General features: G+C 38.9%; 1 protein-coding gene across 1 annotated transcript in view; it reads left to right on the forward strand.

Moving 5' to 3' along the window:
• The window catches only part of LOC143032025 (uncharacterized), a 96,633-nt gene that overhangs the window by 42,292 nt on the left and 38,690 nt on the right, over window positions 1-15,651 (forward strand). The window contains exon 3 of the mRNA XM_076196496.1: window positions 15,160-15,518. Within this exon, the coding sequence (XP_076052611.1) occupies window positions 15,160-15,518 (359 nt within the window). The remainder of the gene's footprint in view (window positions 1-15,159; window positions 15,519-15,651) is intronic.

Consider the following 15,651-nt stretch of genomic DNA (forward strand, 5'->3'; position numbering starts at 1 on the left):
TTCTCCTCCACTTTTCCTTCACTCCTAGTTTCCTTTCATTCAAAAGATATCTAACGTTCCCTCACTCTCTCCTCTGAAAACTTAAATGTCCTAGACTCTTTCTATTCTTCGTTTGGACACAATTCTATAGTCCATTAACGCCCTATCAACAATTCTTGTCCACCACCCTTTCCCATGTATACTTATGCTTAGCTCTCTTTTTAAACATTGTGTTTGCCATCATCAGCTCTACAGTAAGATTCTTAGCTAGCACCCCCAACCTCCCTACGTCAACTCCGGTTATATGGGCATGTGGCAAGTTTCCCTGATGTTGATTCTATTTACACGGTTATCTACTAAAGAGACAGCCCTTGATAGAGGAGGCGCAGGTGACGCTCACGGAATTCATGGCTATGGCAAGTTCTTCGAACCTGTGGAGAGTTGTTTGGAGTGGGAAGGATGGGAGGGTGGCTGCATGAGAGCTTGCCCCTCGGAGAGACCGTGAAGGGGACTACTGGCGCCGGTGTGTGTTTACCTAGTTTACCTAGTTGTATTTTGCGGGAGGAGAGCTATGCTCGTAGTAACCCGCAGTTGTATCTCTCCTCATCCAATTCTTTCTTAAAACCATGTATAGTTTTAGCACTCACTGTCTCCTCTTTCAATTTATTTCCATGTATCTATTACTCTGTGTGTGAGTGAAGCAACGTGCTCCCTTGCGTATGTCCCTAATTGATGATGAGAATAAAAAGGTTGGCATTGCATTTGTCGACTTCATCCTTCCCGAAGATTTTTTCCTCTCATTTATGACTTTTTCGTATTCATATTTTGTCGTCTTTGTTACTTCTTCTTTGTCACCTCCCCAATGCTCTCTCTCTCTCTCTCTCTCTCTCCCCTCTCTCTCTCCCCCCTCTCTCTCTCTCTTTCTTTGCCAATGTACATCTTTTATTGAATCCTTTTTTTCACTTCTATCGCACTTGTCGTTGGTACATACTTTTCCACTTCTATGTTGTAAGTTTTCACGAAAATATCTCATATCTTCTCAGTTTCTATAATTTAGTTAAACTCCTTCAAGGTATCTTTTAATTTGGCAAACCTTGCCTTAGTAAAGTCCTAGCTTCCTTGTTTGTATATTTCCTCTTTCAAGTTCGTTTCCACCACTTCCAGCATGAATTCAAGAGCTACATGGCGACTCTTCTCTATGTCGAGTTGGTTCTTTCACCCGCTGGGTCTCTTTAATATTAATCGTGATGTTCAATAATCAAAGTTTCTTATTCTGGGATGAAGTGAACTTGAGGGAACGACCGAGGATGAGATAGATGGATGGGGTGAAAGGGGAATGTCTGTTGAGCAAGGACGGGAGAAGGTAGGGGGTGGGGTGAGTGAAGAATGACGCAGACCGGAGGGATTTCTCCCCGCCTTTATAATATATTTTCATTTGTCTACCATTTAGCCTGTGTGGAGCAGTGGGAAACGTTCCTGCTTCGGAACGTGGAAGGTCTGGGTTCGATCCCCGGAAAGTGCAAAGCACTTTCATGGTTTTCCAACCCCTCTCTACAACGGGACATCAGAGGAGCGGTATACCAGTGCCGCATATAAATATATGCTAGCACCTAATAATTATTGTTGAGCTGATTAAACTGATTTCAGACTTCATTCCCAACCACAGTCATTCCAACACACCAACGTGTGGTGTAATCGACCTTTAATGGTCCAGTGTAGGACCGGCCTACCCACTGAGGGACGATGCAAACCTCGGTGCCTTACCACAGTTGCTTGCTCAGGCTTGGTAAGGTTGCATGTACGGTGAGAGGTGCTCAGCACCTCTCACCGTACATGCAACCTTACCAAGCCTGAGCAAGCAACTGTGGTAAGGCACCGAGGTTTGCATCGTCCCTCAGTGGGTAGGCCGGTCCTACACTGGACCATTAAAGGTCGATTACACCACACCATTTCTCTTATTAATTCATCTACTTTTAAGTAACTTTATCATCCCTTTCTTCACGTCCTCCCTTTCTTGTTCTTGTTGTGCCATTCTTTTTTTCGTGACTACATGTTCCTTTTCTTCTCATTTTAACCACACTTTCTGTCCTTAAAAGTGGCAGTTTGCCGACGAGATTGACGAGATAAACACCATATGAGGACGGAGCCTTTATTTGTACGACGTCGTACAAATAAAGGCTCCGTCCTCATATGGTGTTTATCTCGTCAACACTTTCTGTCCTCACTTGATTTCTCTGGTATCGTGGCGTGGCGGGGTGTCGTATCGACTTGGACGTTGGCCCCCATGGAGCTCCATTCCTGTCTGCACATGGCTTTTCTTAACAAGATGGCATTTGTTATTTCTTCTCCTACAGATGTCCTTAATAACCCATTAAACTCCAATGACAAAAAATCATAAAACACCAAAATGTTTGATCAAACACCAGAAAAATATGACGTCAGTCCTCGCTTCGCGAGGAGTTGGGTGTGTGTGATTCACCATGGCCTTGGATCACGTGTTGGATTCGTGATCGACAGTTATTAACCTCCCGGATGAGAGCTCAGTATGGGCAATACTGTGACCTTACACGCACACACACACCCAACTCCCCGCCCACGAGAGTTGGAGTAACACCCCGCAGTGCAGTGATACTGAAATTATTTCAGCCCTGGGCGGAATTCGAACCCGGACCGTCGTATTGGCAGGCGAGAACTCTAACCACAGCGCCACGAGGTGTGTGTGTGTGTGTGTGTGTGTGTGTGTGTGTGTGTGTGTGTGTGTGTGTGTGTGTGTGTGTGTGTGTGTGTGTGTGTGTCTGTGTGTGTGTGTGTGTATGTGTGTGTGTGTGTGTGTGTGTGTGTGTGTGTGTGTGTGTGTGTGTCTGTGTGTGTGTGTGTGTGTGTGTGTGTGTGTGTGTGTGTGTGTGTGTGTGTGTGTGTGTGTGTGTGTGTGTATGTGTGCGTGTGTGTGTGTGTGTGTGTCTGTGTGTGTGTGTGTGTGTGTGTGTGCGCGTGTAAGGTATACATGCCCATAGATCGGGCATATATTAGCTCGTGAGTTCTCATCCGGGAGGGTAATATTTTTCGATCACGAGTCCAACACGTGATCAATTTGACAATCACTTCATTTGTTTCTTGAGTGGTTTAACTTCGTTTTATGTTTTAACCCATTCAACTCCGATGACAAGATTCTTGTCATTTGGTCAAATAAAACAAAAAATCATAAAACACCAAAATGTTTGATCAAACACCAGAAAAATATAACGTCAGTCCTCGCTTCGCTATGAGCGAAGCGAGGATTGACGTCATATTTTTCTGGTGTTTGATCAAACATTTTGGTGTTTTATGATTTTTTGTTTTATTTGACCAAATGACAAGACATCTTGTCATCGGAGTTTAATGGGTTAAGATAAATAACCCTAAATTCAAAGCAAAGCAATCATGGTTGATAATGAGGCTCACGTATAAGAAGAGGAATGTAACCATTTACCTCAAAAACTGTGACTAGCAAAATATAACATAGGAATGCGGGAGACTGCAAGAGACCATAAGGCCTACACTAGGCACTTTCATGTCCATTTCCACCCATCAGCATCCATAAATTTATCAAATCTTCTGTTAAAACAACCATTAGTTTCAGAGTTGGTGTCTATTGTATTCGTTAGCTACTCTGTTAGTAAACCATATTGGTAAACCAATTCTTGCATATTTTCTTCTTAAACCTAAATTTGTCAAATCTAAATCTATCACAATGGGTTTTGCCCTGCAGTCTTGATATGATAACCTTTCCTGCATTACCCTTGTTAGAGCACTTGACCCATTTGAATACCTCTATTAGATTACCCCGCACTCTTCGTCTTCTCAGAATGTAAGGTACTGTTCCTAAGCCTGTCCTCGTATGGTGAATTCCTAAGCCCTTGAATCATTTTGGCCATTCTCTTCTGTACTGATTCTAGTGAATTAATATTCATTCTATAGGACGGAGATCAAAACTGTACCGCTTAGTCAAGGATGGGTCTAACTACAGGCAAACCAGATCTTGGTTATTTCATTCCTTAATATATATATATATATATATATATATATATATATATATATATATATATATATATATATATATACTGTATATATATATATGTATATATATATATATGTGTGTGTGTGTGTGTGTGTGTGTGTGTGTGTGTGTGTGTGTGTGTGTGTGTGTGTGTGTGTGTGTGTGTGTGTGTGTGTGTGTGTGTGTGTGTGTGTGTGTGTGTGTGTGTGTGTGTGTATGTCGTAAGCGGAATAGGAAACACAGGAGTCTTAGTCTTAAGTTTATTCCTGACTAGTTTCGCAGGTATGCTTTTTCCTTTTAAAAAGCATACCTGCGAAACTAGTCAGGAATAAACTCAAGACTAAGACTCCTGTGTTTCCTACTCCGCTTACGTCAACCTGTCAGAATGTCTCAATATATGTATGTATGTATATACATATATATATATATATATATATATATATATATATATATATATATATGTTTATACATATATATATATTACCAGGACGGCCCAAACGTCCCATACTTGTTGGCTACCAGGACGGCCCAAACGTCCGCAACGTGTACTTCTTCCACTACCTCTCCGAATGCCCTCTTCACTATGTCATATATTCTGTACCTTGTTTCTTCATCTTATAATTCCTTCTTTGTATCTGCACTGAAGATGTAATTATACGAAAGCGCTCTGCTTCGTTAGTTTACTTTTCCTAGTGGTTACTTACGTATTTGTGAACACACGCTCCTAGTGTTTTTATTGCATATATATACATATGTATATATATATATATATATACTGAATATCCCACTATCGGAGAAAAGAAAGATATTTGAAAATACGTATATTGTGATCACTAACTGTGATCGTCTTCATTGTGGTTTTACATAGGGTGGGTTTACTTAAATATACTAAGAGAAGTTGGTGGGATATTCGGTCTATCTTACCAGTGAGTTACAACATTCACTCGCTTGACATATGTATATATATGTATATATATATATATATATATATATATATATATCTATATATGTATATATATATATATATATATCTAGATATATATATATATATATATATATATATATATATAATATCACAGGTGAAAAATGTAATCACACATTTGTCAATCATATGAAAACCACTGCTGGAGTACAAAAGACTTGAGACAAGGAATCTATATATTTCGATTGTAAACTGGAATCCACTTCAATAGATACTGAATATATATATATATATATATATATATATGTATATATATATATATATATATATATATATATATATATATATATTCGCATCTTGAAAGTGTTTTACACCATTTCTTATTAATAAATTCTAAAGAAATTAATGAATCGCAGAAAATGCCTGACATGAGTTTACCCACAGTTACGAGGCGAAGCACAGTAAGACCGCAATTTTTTTTTTTTTTTTTTTTCCAGATTCAGATATCTGGGGATAATTGGCATCTCAGGCGAGACCGTTTGACTAGAAACGGCTTCGGTTACGATCTCCTGCTTTTTCGAATATACAAATGTCAAATTATCTTTGCGTCACATACTCTCTTAGTTTACCGTTCAGTTTCTCAGTATATACAGCAAAGGTGTTTTCGCATTCGTATATTCGAAAAGCTGAAGATTGTAACTGAAGTCGGTTCTACTTAACGAACTCACGACGGTTGGCGAACATTGGCCCAGTGCTTTCCTTCTCTCATCAATCGAAACTCATTTTTGTCGATATCTAAGTGAATTTAGTGACGTCCTTATAGACCAAATCACACATTAGAAAAACATAAGAATAAATGAGACTGCAAGAGACCATAGGGACTTCACTAGGCAGTTCCATGTTCATTACTATCTATCATCTCCTCCTCTGACCTTCTTTTCAAATTAGTAATAGTTTCAGCGCTCACTACTATTCCATTCGTTAGCCACTCTATTGGTAAACCAATTCTTGCCTATTTTCTTCTTAAATCTAAAATTATCCAATTACTACTAGTCCTACCTGCTGTCTTAATATGATGACCTTGTCAGCATCAGGGATTATTCTAAGGAATTTTTAGAACTAAACAAAATAGTCAAAGGAGCTTTGTGGATTTCCTGCAGTTCTAGCGACAGTCGCTAGAATTGTTTGAAACGTCAAAAGTTGCTAGAAGTGGAAACGTAGAAAGTTGTTTTAACTTTTAGAGGAACGATCCTTCCATGATGAGCATTCTTTCAATATGTTTGCAGAAATATGTCTGTGTCTTAGATCTCCGGTTACCGGTGCATTGGTATACAGACAACATCTACATACAGTCCATGAACAAGACAAATCGTATAGGTTCAGAACATATCTTATGATGGTTCTGAATCACGTTTAGTTTTAGTTTGGTTTTGGTTTTGTGTAGTGGGGAGATGAGTTGAAGAAATCCAGGAACATTTGTACAGATAAAAGCAGTAAAATTTTCTCTATTTTGGCACTGATTCGGAGGTACTGGAGTCTAATAAATTGCACAGAGTGATTTTTTTTTCAACTTCACGTTTTCATTTTAAGTTGCACAATTAGTGCTCTATTGCACGTTAGAATAATCCTTGTGCGCGCTGTTGCCACATTCTTATCTAGCTTATTTTTGAACTGACGTAAAAGGATGTTTTAAATATATTATTAGTATATTATCTAAATAAAATATATTGTATACATTTAAGTAATCGATACAATTATATTTATATTCTAAAACTCAAAATGCATGAGTTAATAGATTAGATTTGTCACTGCTGCATTCAATGAAGCCACGCCCCCAAAGGACTCCTTACGCTGGTTTGATTATAGTATGTCTATATTCCAAGAGTAAGACTAATGCTTTTTGTATCACTTCATCCTCACTATATATTTCTACATACCATCAGGCCCCCTCCTCCTCTGATGCAGTCTTTTGTACGCGTGGTTTTTGTGTTTGTTGCTGTTTAATTTTCACGTACATTATCTCTGTCTCTAATCTTTTCACTGTTGTTGACGTCTGTAGTACTTATTCGTCTCAGCCGAGGGAAGCCCTTTTGGAGGCCTCCCATCAGCCTTTAGTGCTTATTCGTTTCAGCCGTGGGAAACCCATTTGGAGGCAGCGATGGTAAATACAATTTAGGAAAAACGAGCAAAAATAAACCAGCTTGCCAGTGTAGCTAAGGAATGCTAAAGGACGGAGAAGCTGACACCGAAACAAAAAGAACAAGAGAGCACAGGAAGCAACGAAAGGAAACTAACGGTGCAATATTTTATCCCTCCCCGGTTGCGCTCATCCCCCGAACCCGGTCAGGAATAAAATATGCCACCTTTAGTTTCCTTTCGTTGCTTCCTGTGCTCTCTTGTTCTTTTTGTTTCGGTGTCAGCTTCTCCGTCCTTTAGCATTCCTTTAGCTACACTGACAAGCTGGTTTATTTTTGCTCGTTTCTCCTAAATTGCATCTATCTTGATCCAGATATTCTTATCCTTTTCCCTTATTACAAAGGATTACAAAGGCGGAGCATGTCGACAGGAGACCTTTTGGTCCATAACTAGGTCGGATGCGAAAAAAATATGATAATGATAATAGACAAATAAATAAATAAATAAATAACAGTATGATAATATAAACAGTAATAACAACATAAACAAATAAATGCGTAGGTATAGTTGAATAATAAACAAACATGTAAATAGTGAATAATAATAAATTGAAATATAACTAATAACAAATGAAAATCAAGCAAATAATAATAAACAGACAAATAATAACAAACAAATAATATTAAATAAATGGCAGGCATTACAGCATCTTGCTTAGGTGCTTATCCAAATGAATATTAAAGTTTCGAACTGAACTACATTGCACTGCCTGTGCTGGAAGTTTATTCCATTCATTAACTACACGGTTGTCGAAGTTTGAGACCATTATTTCTTGTCGAATTCTCATTCTAATTCCCATGCTCTGTTGATTACGTCACCCGTGGTTTGCAATTTTTCCTTGATTTTTAACTCACCTGCGCCACCTAAAGCCAGGTTTACACGCTACAATTTATCGTAGCGTGTAAACCTGGCTTAACCTAAACACTTCGACAAAACCACTCGTGTCCATTGGAGTCGTCACACCCAGTGAATGTTGGTATAATTCCTCTAGCATTACATATTGTGCGCTTTCCTCTCTCCACTCATGATGTAGTGGGATCCTCTTTCCTGATATTTTGGCACATTTCTTTAGCCTGCTACTACAACTCTAACAAGCATTTTCCTGTTGTTTAGTATCTTCACGTCTTTTCTTATATTTTCCTGTTCTTTCCTCTTCTGTTTTTCTAAGGTCAATTTAACGTTTTCTCTTTCATGGATAAGCCCTCTCATTCCTTTGCTTCTTTATCAACTTTTATATTCCTTTCATTTCACATCATCCTATAATCTATATTTAGTCTATATTCTGACTTAACCTCACCCCTGTCTAAGGAAGTTAATTATATTTTCTGTTCGACGTGAAGGTAAATAATATTACCTAATATACATTTGTACTATCTCCCTTTTTACTCGCTATCTTCACTTCCTTCCAAAATATATTTTTATTATTTTTAAATTTTTGTCAAATTCCTACCCCATTCTACACCTGCTCTCCTCTCTGCCACCCTCGCCTTACGTTTTGTTTCTTTCTTTTTCATGTACCTCTCATATGCTTCCCTAGTCCTATCTTGAAAACATTTCTCATTTACTCACCTCTTCATTCCACCATTCACTAGACTTCCCTCTGTTCCCTCCCGTCCTCTTCATTCTGCATACCATCTTTTCACACTTCTCTTCTCCTTTTTAAAACATATATATTCTTATTCTACACATCTCCCATGCATTTCTTAGCTTCTACCACTATCATTTTTCTTTTTTCTTTTTCATCCATTTTCTTTACTCTCAGCACCTCTCTACCTCCCACTCTTTTTCTCCTCCACTTTTCCTTCACTCCTAGTTTCCTTTCATTCAAATGATATCTAACGTTTCCTCACTCTCTCCTCTGAAAACTTAAATGTCCTAGACTCTTTCTATTCTTCGTTTGGACACAATTCTATAGTCCATTAACGCCCTATCAACAATTCTTGTCCACCACCCTTTCCCATGTATACTTATGCTTAGCTCTCTTTTTAAACATTGTGTTTGCCATCATCAGCTCTACAGTAAGATTCTTAGCTAGCACCCCCAACCTCCCTACGTCAACTCCGGTTATATGGGCATGTGGCAAGTTTCCCTGATGTTGATTCTATTTACACGGTTATCTACTAAAGAGACAGCCCTTGATAGAGGAGGCGCAGGTGACGCTCACGGAATTCATGGCTATGGCAAGTTCATCGAACCTGTGGAGAGTTGTTTGGAGTGGGGAAGATGGGAGGGTGGCTGCATGAGAGCTTGCCCCTCGGAGAGACCGTGAAGGGGACTACTGGCGCCGGTGTGTGTTTACCTAGTTTACCTAGTTGTATTTTGTGGGAGGAGAGCTATGCCCGTAGTAACCCGCAGTTGTATCTCTCCTCGTCCAATTCTTTCTTAGAATCATGTATAGTTTTAGCACTCACTGTCTCCTCTTTCAGTTTGTTTCCATGCATCTATTACTCTGTGTGTGAGTGAATCAACGTGCTCCCTTACGTATGTCCCTAATTGATGATGAGAATAAAAAGGTTGGCATTGCATTTGTCGACTACATCCTTCCCGAAGATTTTTTCCTCTCATTTATGACTTTTTCGTATTCGTATTTTGTCGTCTTTGTTACTTCTTCTTTGTTACTTCTTCTTTGTCACCTCCCCAATGCTCTCTCTCTCTCTCTCTCTCTCTCTCTCTCTCTCTCTCTCTCTCTCTCTCTCTCTCTCTCTCTCTCTCTCTCTCTCTCTCTCCTCTCTCTCTCTCCCCTCTCTCTCTCTCTCTTTCTTTGCCAATGTACATCTTTTATTGAATCCTTTTTTTCACTTCTATCGCACTTGTCGTTGGTACATACTTTTCCACTTCTATGTTGTAAGTTTTCACGAAAATATCTAATTTCTTCTCAGTTTCTATAATTTAGTTAAACTCCTTCAAGGTATCTTTTAATTTGGTAAACCTTGCCTTAGTAAAGTCCTAGCTTCCTTGTTTGTATATTTCCTCTTTCAATTTCGTTTCCACCACTTCCAGCATGAATTCAAGAGCTACATGGCGACTCTTCTCTATGTCGAGTTGGTTCTTTCACCCGCTGGGTCTCTTTAATATTAATCGCGATGTTCAATAATCAAAGTTTCTTATTCTGGGGTGAAGTGAACTTGAGGGAACGACCGAGGATGAGATAGATGGATGGGGTGAAAGGGGAATGTCTGTTGAGCAAGGAAGGGAGAAGGTAGGGGGTGGGGTGAGTGAAGAATGACGCAGACCGGAGGGATTTCTCCCCGCCTTTATAATATATTTTCATTTGTCTACCATTTAGCCTGTGTGGAGCAGTGGGAAACGTTCCTGCTTCGGAACGTGGAAGGTCTGGGTTCGATCCCCGGAAAGTGCAAAGCACTTTCATGGTTTTCCAACCCCTCTCTACAACGGGACATCAGAGGAGCGGTATACCAGTGCCGCATATAAATATATGCTAGCACCTAATAATTATTGTTGAGCTGATTAAACTGATTTCAGACTTCATTCCCAACCACAGTCATTCCAACACACCAACGTGTGGTGTAATCGACCTTTAATGGTCCAGTGTAGGACCGGCCTACCCACTGAGGGACGATGCAAACCTCGGTGCCTTACCACAGTTGCTTGCTCAGGCTTGGTAAGGTTGCATGTACGGTGAGAGGTGCTGAGCACCTCTCACCGTACATGCAACCTTACCAAGCCTGAGCAAGCAACTGTGGTAAGGCACCGAGGTTTGCATCGTCCCTCAGTGGGTAGGCCGGTCCTACACTGGACCATTAAAGGTCGATTACACCACACCATTTCTCTTATTAATTCATCTACTTTTAAGTAACTTTATCATCCCTTTCTTCACGTCTTCCCTTTCTTGTTTTTGTTGTGCCATTCTTTTTTTCGTGACTACATGTTCCTTTTCTTCTCATTTTAACCACACTTTCTGTCCTTAAAAGTGGCAGTTTGCCGACGAGATTGACGAGATAAACACCATATGAGGACGGAGCCTTTATTTGTACGACGTCGTACAAATAAAGGCTCCGTCCTCATATGGTGTTTATCTCGTCAACACTTTCTGTCCTCACTTGATTTCTCTGGTATCGTGGCGTGGCGGGGTGTCGTATCGACTTGGACGTTGGCCCCCATGGAGCTCTATTCCTGTCTGCACATGGCTTTTCTTAACAAGATGGCATTTGTTATTTCTTCTCCTACAGATGTCCTTAATAACCCATTAAACTCCAATGACAAAAAATCATAAAACACCAAAATGTTTGATCAAACACCAGAAAAATATGACGTCAGTCCTCGCTTCGCGAGGAGTTGGGTGTGTGTGATTCACCATGGCCTTGGATCACGTGTTGGATTCGTGATCGACAGTTATTAACCTCCCGGATGAGAGCTCAGCTCGTATGACTGATCTATGGGCAATACTGTGACCTTACACGCACACACACACCCAACTCCCCGCCCACGAGAGTTGGAGTAACACCCCGCAGTGCAGTGATACTGAAATTATTTCAGCCCTGGGCGGAATTCGAACCCGGACCGTCGTATTGGCAGGCGAGAACTCTAACCACAGCGCCACGAGGTGTGTGTGTGTGTGTGTGTGTGTGTGTGTGTGTGTGTGTGTGTGTGTGTGTGTGTGTGTGTGTGTGTGTGTGTGTGTGTGTGTGTGTGTGTGTGTGTGTGTGTGTGTGTGTGTGTGTGTGTGTGTGTGTGTGTGTGTGTGTGTGTGTGTGTGTGTGTGTGTGTATGTGTGTGTGTGTGTGTGTGTGTGTGTGTGTGTGTGTGTGTGTGTGTGTGTGTGTGTGTGTGTGTGTGTGTGTGTGTGTGTGTGTGTGTGTGTGTGTGTGTGTGTGTGTGTGTGTGTGTGTGTGTGTGTGTGTGTGTGTGTGTGTGTGCGTGTAAGGTATACATGCCCATAGATCGGGCATATATTAGCTCGTGAGTTCTCATCCGGGAGGGTAATATTTGTCGATCACGAGTCCAACACGTGATCAATTTGACAATCACTTCATTTGTTTCTTGAGTGGTTTAACTTCGTTTTATGTTTTAACCCATTCAACTCCGATGACAAGATTCTTGTCATTTGGTCAAATAAAACAAAAAATCATAAAACACCAAAATGTTTGATCAAACACCAGAAAAATATGACGTCAGTCCTCGCTTCGCTCGCGAGCGAAGCGAGGACTGACGTCATATTTTTCTGGTATTTGATCAAACATTTTGGTGTTTTATGATTTTTTGTTTTATTTGACCAAATGAAAAGAATCTTGTCATCGGAGTTGAATGTTTTAACTACTCTCCATTACTTTTCTAGGTTTAGTCTTCAGTTGCTCTTAGTGACTTAATTTCACCATAAAAATTCTTTATTCAACATCTTGTTCATGGCCACTGTAAACGATCAATTTGCCAACCCCCGATTGGTACTATCTACAAAGGATTGCAAAGGAGAAGCATGCCGACAGGAGACCTTTTGCTCCATATCAAGGTCGGATGCGAAAAAAATTGTAATAATGATAAATAGATAAACAAATATATAAAAATAGATAAATCAGGTAAACAATAATAAATAAAATAAGTAAATGCATAGGTATAGTTAAATAATAAACAAACAGGTAAATAGTAAGTAATGACAAATTGACGGATAACTAATAGTAAATGAAAATCAGGCAAATAATAATAAACAAACAGACAAATGATAAACAAATAAACAAATAATATAAAATAAATAACAGTCATTTCAGCATCTTGCTTAGGTGTTTATCTAAACGAATCTTAAAGCTTCGAACTGAACTACATTGCACTGCCTCTGCAGGAAGTTTATTCTATTCATTAACTACACGGTTGGCGAAGTTGTTTCTACCCACTTCCAAATTAAATCTTTTCCCTGACAGTTTGAGACCATTATTCCTTGTCGGATTCTCATTCAGTGTGAAAATTGTGTCACTTTTGGTGTTATCAATTCCCTTTAGAATCTTGAATACCTGTCTCAAGTCACCTCCGAATCTACGCTTTTTTAGGGTAAATATTTTGTACTATTTTTCGTCCTGTATTATTTCCAAATAGGTAATGTCCAAAGTTGGGATTCCATCTTACTCTTTACCGTCAATATTTCATTTTCCTGTTTGATGGTTCTTCATAACTGGGTCATTCGCCCTCTTTAAGTACTTCAAGTGTGTGTGTGTGTGTGTGTGTGTGTGTGTGTGTGTGTGTGTGTGTGTGTGTGTGTGTGTGTGTGTGTGTGTGTGTGCGTATGATTCACCATGGTCTTGGATCACGTGTTGGACTCGTGATCGACAGCTATTTCCCTCCCAGAAAAGAGCTCAGAGCTCGTATATGCCCCGATCTATGGGTAATGCTGTGACTTTACACGCATACACACACACACACACACACACACACACACACACACACACACACACACACACACACACACACACACACACACACACACACACACACACACACACACACACACACACACACACACAACTCCCCGCCACGAGAGTTGGAGTAACGACCCACAGTACTGAAATTATTTCAGCCCTGGGCGGGATACGAACCCGGACCGCCGTAGTGGCAGGCGTGAACTCTAACCACTGCGCCGCGAGAGAGAGAGAGAGAGAGAGAGAGTGTGTGTCTGTGTGTGTGTGTGTGTGTGTGTGTGTGTGTGTGTGTGTGTGTGTGTGTGTGTGTGTGTGTGTGTGTGTGTGTGTGTGTGTGTGTGTGTGTGTGTGTGTGTGTGTGTGTGTGTGTGTGTGTGTGTGTGTGTGTGTGTGTGTGTGTGTGTGTGTGTGTGCGCGCGTGTGGATTGTGACTCAGTATTCTTTCATGTCTCTAACAAATACCAGGTCACATCCGCCATATCACTTTCATTTTCTCATACTCAACTGGAAGTCGCTGCGTTTATCATTTTCCACCCAGAAAATCGAAAATGAGAGCTTGCTTTCCTACGTAGTAATTACCTTTGACGACGAAAATAGCGACGTCTAGCCACTTGGCGGGAGGCATTGTAAACGGGATTATCGTACATTTGGCACATCGAACTACAACATACATTTCCTACAAGTAGCCTAAAGTTCCTAGAAGAAGAATTAATTTCTATCCAGAATCAACACTTTTAATCCTGGAAATATTATCTTAATTTCTACAACACTGCCAGTACCAAAGTAGAGATATGAGAACTATTCTGATTAAACTCTGTTGGTACATAGCATTTCTGCAAAAACGACCTTCTCAGCGCATGAGTATGCTTAGAAATTCTTTAGAATAAAAAAAAATTATGTTAATATTTACAAACAATTAGATATTAACATTATTTTTATGGTTCTAGGAAAATTCCATGCCCTGGTTTTGCAATGCCCTTTAATTCTGAAATGTATGTCATGTATTTCTTAGAATATCGTAATATCGTAACTTTCCTCCAAAGAAAAATATAGTTGATTAATTTATTTGCTTATTTATTTATGTATATTATTATTATTATTATTATTATTATTATTATTATTATTATTATTATTATTATTATTATTATTATTATTATTATTATTATTATTATTATTATTATTATTATTATTATTATTATTATTATTATTATTATTATTATTATTATTATTATTATTATTATTATTATTATTATTTGCTTATCTATGTTCTTTTGTTTTGTTTATTTATTTAGTTATAAATCTATTTATTTTCTATCTATTTACTAAATGATTAATTACTTTACTTATTTATTTATTTATTTATTTATTCATTCGTTAATTAATTTTTTTATTTATCTATTTTTTCAATAACTGTTGATCTATTTATTTATTTGTTCACTTATTTATATGTTCATAAATTTACCTATCTATATATTTATTCATTCACTCATTTATTTGCTTATTCGTTAATCACTTATTCGTCTATTTATCTACATATTTATTTATTCACTTATTTATTTATTTGTTCATTTATTTATTTATTAATCTATTTATTTATCTATTTGTTTATTTTTTATTTATTCATTCGTTTATTTAATTATGTATTTTTCTTTGCATTGCAGACGGCCCAGACTATGGTGAGGAGTTGGAGAATGCTTGGATCACTACTTACCACAACCTGGTTGATTAACGCTGTTGCCACAGACACAACCCTCGGCGTTGCTCACCATCAAGATCTTGTTGATGGCTTGCCAACAGCCAGCAGCTTTCTCCCTTTCGTTGGTGCGAGAGGTGGAGAACACATCTTTGAAGTGGAGACATCTGGTGAAGAGGAAGAACAGGTCACGTGGTCTGTGGGTCCCATGGAAGAAGAACCGCCGACCCCGACGCCCGACGAGCTTCCGGCAGGAATCTCACTGACGACTTCTGCTCCGAACAATGCAACTATCTCACAAACAGAATTTGATCGCATTATTACGCAGTATGTCCCCAGCCTTTGGCTGAGTCGCTTCTTTTCTCTTCTCTTCTTATATATATACATATATATATATATATATATATATATATATATATATATATATATATATATATATATATATATGTATATATATATA

Source organism: Oratosquilla oratoria, chromosome 12, assembly GCF_046742065.1.
Source record: "Oratosquilla oratoria isolate Oo_2021 chromosome 12, ASM4674206v1, whole genome shotgun sequence".
Taxonomy (NCBI): Eukaryota; Metazoa; Arthropoda; class Malacostraca; order Stomatopoda; family Squillidae; genus Oratosquilla; species Oratosquilla oratoria.